The following is a 6636-nucleotide window of genomic DNA, read 5'->3' as shown; positions in this document are numbered from 1 at the left end:
AAAGAGACTTAATTTAGTGAAATGATCACCAATTATTATTTTTCCCAATAACTCTTTAGATATGATGAATACAAATATGGATATGATCCCTTTTACATAAAAGTCCTCTCGTTCAAAATTTATTGCAGTGAATAAAACAATATACATTTATGAATAAAGGATTTGTATATAACACAGAGCACTGAGCTCATTCAGTTGTATACTCCTTGGAGAAAAGTACCTTTTCAATTAATTATCAGTAAATCTGTGTTTGAACCGTACAAACGTAAGCATCTACTTCTCTTTACAAACTGTTGTTGTCCACATTCATAACCTTGAATTAAAGGTGTTCTCTTCTAATGTGGATTACTATTATTTACTCTTAATCTTCTTACCCATTTACTTCAAAGACCTATTCATCACTTAATCATCAGATAAAAATAAGTGTTGTGTCATATTCCGTTCATATTATATCGCTATGTATCCTGGTCAAGATTATTGTCTTACCGGTAATACCTTTATTGTGCTAAGATCTAAGCCAAGGTGACCTGTGACTGAAATGAGATTATATTAGCTTTGCAGGCACCACACAAAAACAATTTTAAAAGCTATGTAAAGACACTGCCAAACCAGACTTAAAGTAGAAAAAGTAAGTAGAAACTGACTCAAGACATAACTGCATTTTGAATAGGTCATTCACATTTATTTATTTATTTGAATAAATATACTACAGTCATATGAACTTTTCCACCCAAGTTATAATTAAAAGATAAACAGGATGAGTCATTTGCAAAGTGCGATTTATTTTACGTTGCCTTGATTACATGCCTCTACATTCAAAAATAAGCCAGTATCATATAGGATCCAACTGTAAGAGCATAACATTTTTCCCCTTTCATCTGAGGAAAAAAGACAACAACTCGTAGATTGTTAAGTTGGATATTCTGTACATACAGGAACAACTCTGTAATGGGCTGACTTTTCCTGCAACTGTCTTTAGGTTGAACCAAGTCGTTTGTAAAAATAAAAAACAGGAAGTTATTTCTGTAGACATTAGCCTTCAGTCGTTTCCCTGGGGGGGCAGAAGTCTTCTTCTTGGATAGTGGATGATGGAGCCTTTGCCTGTTGCTCCATTTATGCAGGAGACACGGAGCTTGAGGACACAGAGGAGGCTTCGGTTTTGGAGGCAGTGGAGGATGCTCCCTCCTCCTCTTCGAAGGGATTCTTCCCGCAGCACAAGGTGGTGATCATGCAGTGGCGGAACTGCTTGTTCATGCAGATGTAGATCAGTGGGTTGTAGATTGAGGATGACTTGGCAAAGAAAGCTGGGATGGTCATAAAAAGAGGTCCAAACTCAGAACCCTGATGTGTGAAGATGTACCAGGCCACACCAGCATAGGGGCACCAGCAAACCAAGAAACCAATGACCATGATGATGACCATGCGGGTGACTTCCCTCTCAGCCCTCTGGGTGGTTTCGGACTCCTGCTGGGCAGCAGCTGCTTCCTTAACGGCACAGAGCAGACGACCGTAGCAGAAGAAAATGACAAACAGAGGGATGATAAAGTGGCAGACGAACATGTAGATGACAAAGGACTCATTGTTGAACCCCTCTGCACGGGTATAGTAGTCGACTCCGCATGAACACTGCATGCCCTCTGGGATGTAACGAGACCAGCCAACGAGAGGGGGGACTGCACAGGCCCCAGCTGCAACCCAGGTGAAGGCCAAACCCATAATAGCATGGTTCTCACTGAAGCGGAAGTTGCTGATGGGTTTGCAGACAACCAGCCACCTTTCAATAGCCAGAACAACCAGTGACCACAGACCGATCTCACCACCAAGGGTAGCAAAGAATCCTTCAATATTGCAGCCAAGGCGTCCGAGGACAAAGTAGCCGTGCATGGAGGTGTAAATCGTTGTGGTGAATCCTCCGAAAACCATGAAGAGGTCAGCCACCGCAAGGTTGAGCAGGATGTAGTTTAGAGGGGTTCGCAGCTTCTTGTGTTCGAGGGTGACATAGAGGGTGAGGAAGTTGACAGGAAAGCCGACAAGAATGAGAAAAAACATGTAGGCGCCAAGACAAGCATAGGCTGCTGGGCTGACAAGGTAGTACTGAGGGTATTCATAAGGACTCCGGACAACACCAGTGGTATTAACCATAGGGATGTAAAAATATGGTCCCTCTGTGCCGTTCATGGTTGCCGCTTGCGGTTGCTGTCAGCCCCTCGGTGGTGTTTTCTTCTGGCTGTTTGAGATTATGATAGAGACGGACCTTGCTACAAATGGATCTAGTGGCCTCAGTCGCGCTTTTAAAAGGCACACCTTGGATTATCACTTTCCAAATCCGTCAGCACAAATTGATTTAGGCCACAGTTAATATCTAATCCAGCCGTAACTGCAAACATAACTGACCACTCATCAAGATATTAAGGTTACACCTGCTCATGGCTGTCTTGGAGCTGTTGACTAGTATTACAAAGCATCATTAGTACCAGCCATTTTATGCTCCAAAAAATATATAAATAATATCAGCAAAACAGAGTAATTTAACATGTTAATGGTAAATTCTGTTATTTTTTCTCAATATTTTACATGTCCCTGAAAAAAAATCCTGACATCCAGCACCACGATTTTCTAAATCTCCTCAGTTTGTTGCAGAAAATCTCAACTTCTCAATCAATAAATCTGAGAAAATGTATTTATTCAGTTACTTAAGCCTTTTTCTGTGTGGGAAAGGACACAGAAAGAGTTATACATTAAACCCTGTAGCTGTGGATCTGCAAATAATCCTATAGCCAAAGATAATCTGATCACCTACTGTTTGTTTTAAGCTACAAGATTAAACAAAAGACCATATATTTTAATACAGCAAAAAATAATATACATAGTAACTTTTGCAAGATTACTTTAGTAACAAAGGTCCAAATAGGTTTTCATCATTTTAAAGATTTATAGCACACAAAAGTCATGAACAATGCGTTTAAATCTAAATTTGTTTGTGCAAAAAATATGTCTACCTATTTTGGTTCTGCTTTCTGCATTTACCGCAACAAAGTAACCCTAAAGCAGAATCCTATGAAGCAAAGAAAATAATTAAATAAAATATTTTATTTAACTCATTTTTGTATCACATGTTAAATTATAATTTAACAAAATGTACTTATGGTAATTAACGTAGATTAATTTTAAAATGCTGGTTTTCAGACGATAAAATGCCAGACTAAAGTAAATCAAAGACCAAAGTAATTAAAATTACAAAAGTATAAAATGTAGATGTGGTAAAATGACTGCACCTTATTAAGTGTTAGTATTAAGTATTAAGACTAAGCCAGTATAACTAAATATATCTGCAGTTCTGATGCAAATTTACGATGAAAATGTGGAACGCAATTAACAGTAACTGTTGCTAACTACTTACTTGGTAAAGAGTTAATGCCATCTTAAATATAAAAACTTCCTGTTTCGTGTAAATCAATATTCAGCACATTTGAGCCATTTATCCACTTATTTCATCCTTGGGAAGAGTTTCAATGTCTTTTCCTCACAGGGGAATATCTTTTTGTATTTGAATCTGAATAGCAGCCTTAACAGTTTAAACAAAGAGCTAAAAATTAACTTTGTTAACAGCAGTTTTAAAAAAACGGCTTGGTTTTAAATAGATACCAGGGCAGCTTTACTGGTGAAGGTAAGGAGTTTTCTGTCAAATATCAGTGAAGTGAACCTAAGGAGAAAATGTCATGCAAATGTTTACTAGCAGAAAAGGTTATCCTGTGAACAGCAAGAGCCATGTGTTCAGAAGTACATGATTTATTTTGTTCAGAAAGTGACATATAATATAATATGAAATGATATTATATTATATTATATTATATTATATTATATTATATTATATTATATTATATTATATTATATTATATTATATTATATTATATTATATTATAGAATATTATAATGACCTGTACATTAATTATATCATATTACACCTCTCCCAAATTGTGAGCACATGCTCACAGACAGCCTATTAAGATTTTGTAACAATTTGTTAATGCTGTTTTTCTTTAACTTAACTACACTTTAAATATATATACATTTTTATATTTGTCTTTTACTGAATGTAGAGCAGAGGCCATAGTGTTGCTGAAAGCTGTAGCATCTTAGCTGTTGGTAGAGAGCTCAGCACTTTCCTAATGGGTGTTGTATTAAAGAGATTTGGAGCTTATGGCTGTATCCGTCTCTCAAGCCTGTAATGGATTTAATGTTGCAAAGGGTCACTCTCTCTTATGCCTTGTCCTTATTCATGTCCTATTTTTTTGGAGCCTAAATCGCCTAAATAGTCAGTGTCTTTTCAAAGTTCTTTTTTATTATGTTTGGTCACTTAGTATAAGAATGTAAAGTAAGGAGCTCTGCACCATCACACACTTGTTTCTAGGTTAATAATTTATAAATTAAAAATAAAACTAAAAACAAAGAAGCAATGTGCAAAGATTTTTATCCTAAGAGGCAACCATACAAATAAGTAAGTTGGTATAGTAGTTCCCTTTCACAGACATAAAATCACAAAGCTAGAAGATAGTTTTGATGGATCTTATTCAAGAGAAAATTAGTTCTTTAGATTTTCTTTGTTGTTAAAATGTAATGTTCTCATTCAAGAGTTTAGCTGCCAATATGAAGTTTCATTTTTGTAATCAAAGAGTAATCCAAACATTTATGTATGTTTATGATATTTCCCAACCATGTTAATAAATACAAACATACATCTACAGGGACTGACTATATGTAAATATGATTTTTGCATGTTATTACTGATTGCAGCCATGGCAAACTCTTTAAATTTGTGTTATATAATTATTTCTTTAGAGGTTTTTATTTGAAAAAACCAAAGCAAAAAACAAGCACCCATATCAGATATTATTAGTAGTTTGGGAGTTTTTATTCACCCTAAATTACTTATTATTTGGGTAAAAATATTTGAGAAGAATGAAAGTTAGTAGCTAATTGTTTTATGGTTGTTAGTTGTTGCATCCTTAAGTTAAAAAGATGATAAAATATTTCTTGTGAACTTTTTAAACCGATCAATTAGAAATTTAAAAAATGACTGCATTGCTGTCTTCTCTGTTTTATAATTTGTTGCAAAGACATGCTGTAAAAAAAAAATGCTGAACTCTAACATATTTATGGCCTTTGTTAATTTTTTCCATTAAACAATGTTCCACCCCCAGGTTTGCTCCACCTCCATCAGAACAAACCACTGAAACTCATGGCCAAACATTCAGAGAGCAGTTTTCTAAGCAAAGGGAGCCCTCTGGTGGAAATATATAGTGAAACTGTTTATGCGCCTTGTTTAAAAACTATATCACTAGCTTGAATGATATAAAACAAAGTAAATACAAAGCAAAGTCAATTTTATTCATAACTCATTTTAAAATAGCTAACCAAGACAAAAGTGCAAAATAAGGACAGGGATATAAGAAAACGAAAAGCTTTTGTATTTCAGAGACTAAACTGCTAAATAGTATGCATAAACAGAAACATAACAACATAAGTTAAAGGTTTATCAGTCCAACTGATTTTATTTTCACAAATACAAAGACTTCACAAAGTAGACACACAAAGTGCGCATTGATTAAAGTCATTTAAAAAAATTATTTTCACATCTTAAATGCATTTCAATTAGTTTGTCATCAGAATCACTGTATTTTATATTTTTTATGGTGGTGTAAGAATGGTTATGTGCCTTACGCAAGGACTGCAGATGGAAAATTGCTATTAGTTAAAGCTAGTGAAGAGAACCTCTTCTCATTTTGAAATCAATGCTTTCTGGCATTTTCCTTGGTTTTGAACCCATTTAGCCCCACTGGCAACTGTTGTCGCAGAATTGTATCACATTACTGACTAACAATGAAATATCTAAAAGCTACTAAAGCCACTTTTTCTACTTATATGCTAGTAGACAACTTAAAGAATGGTTGCATTTTTTTGTTATTGTTTCAAAGCTGCATGCTATCACTTAACATCATCTGCTTCCCGCTCCTTCTGGCTGTAGATGGCTGCATATGCTCCAGGAAAGAGGGAATGTTCAAACATTTCTTTAGGTTTCCCCCCCAAACATTTTGTAATTATTTAATCATTCAAGCCTCTAGATCAGGGGTTGGCAGGGGTCTAGCTTTTTAAAAAATTTATAAAAATTGAAAAAGATGGATTTTTTTTTGTTCCTTTGTTTTAATATAGTGTGTAGGAGGTCAAACAAACATTCATTATGTTTCCAGTGCTGTAAAAATATGTGTATAATGAATACATTTAAACAACAAATTTTAAAATTTCTGTCAACAAAGATTTGCCTCACAGTCTGCAGCAAATGTTTCAGCGCTGCGCTGTGCCGGGCAGGTGGCTGTTGTAAGCTAAGCTGCGGGTGTGTCTTGGGCCATGGATCCCAAAATGAAAAAAAGGCAGAAAATTTATAAGAATAAAGGATTCAAAGAAGAATGGACCAAATCATTTGCTTTCATAACCAATGCAGATGGATTGCCTGCATGTTTGCTTTACAATGAGAAGTTGTCAAATGACAAAAAGAGTCATTTAGAAAAGGCATTTCCAAGGAAGGCATCATAGATATACCAGCCACCCAGTTGGGAGTAGAGAAAAGTCCCATTGCAG

General features: G+C 35.4%; 1 protein-coding gene across 1 annotated transcript; it reads right to left on the bottom strand.

Moving 5' to 3' along the window:
• Positions 1–660: 660 nt before the first annotated feature.
• On the bottom strand, positions 661–2279 carry LOC119774104 (rhodopsin). The gene has a single exon (XM_038271452.1). It carries the CDS (start codon positions 2176–2178, stop codon positions 1114–1116), a length of 1065 nt encoding a protein of 354 aa, XP_038127380.1. The 5' UTR covers positions 2179–2279; the 3' UTR covers positions 661–1113.
• Positions 2280–6636: the final 4357 nt, after the last annotated feature.

The sequence above is a fragment of the Cyprinodon tularosa genome, unplaced genomic scaffold (genome assembly GCF_016077235.1).
Source record: "Cyprinodon tularosa strain WSP-4 unplaced genomic scaffold, ASM1607723v1 ctg8, whole genome shotgun sequence".
Taxonomy (NCBI): domain Eukaryota; kingdom Metazoa; phylum Chordata; class Actinopteri; order Cyprinodontiformes; family Cyprinodontidae; genus Cyprinodon; species Cyprinodon tularosa.
Note: the sequence above shows the minus strand (reverse complement) of the source record. Positions and strands in the feature narration are given on the sequence as shown.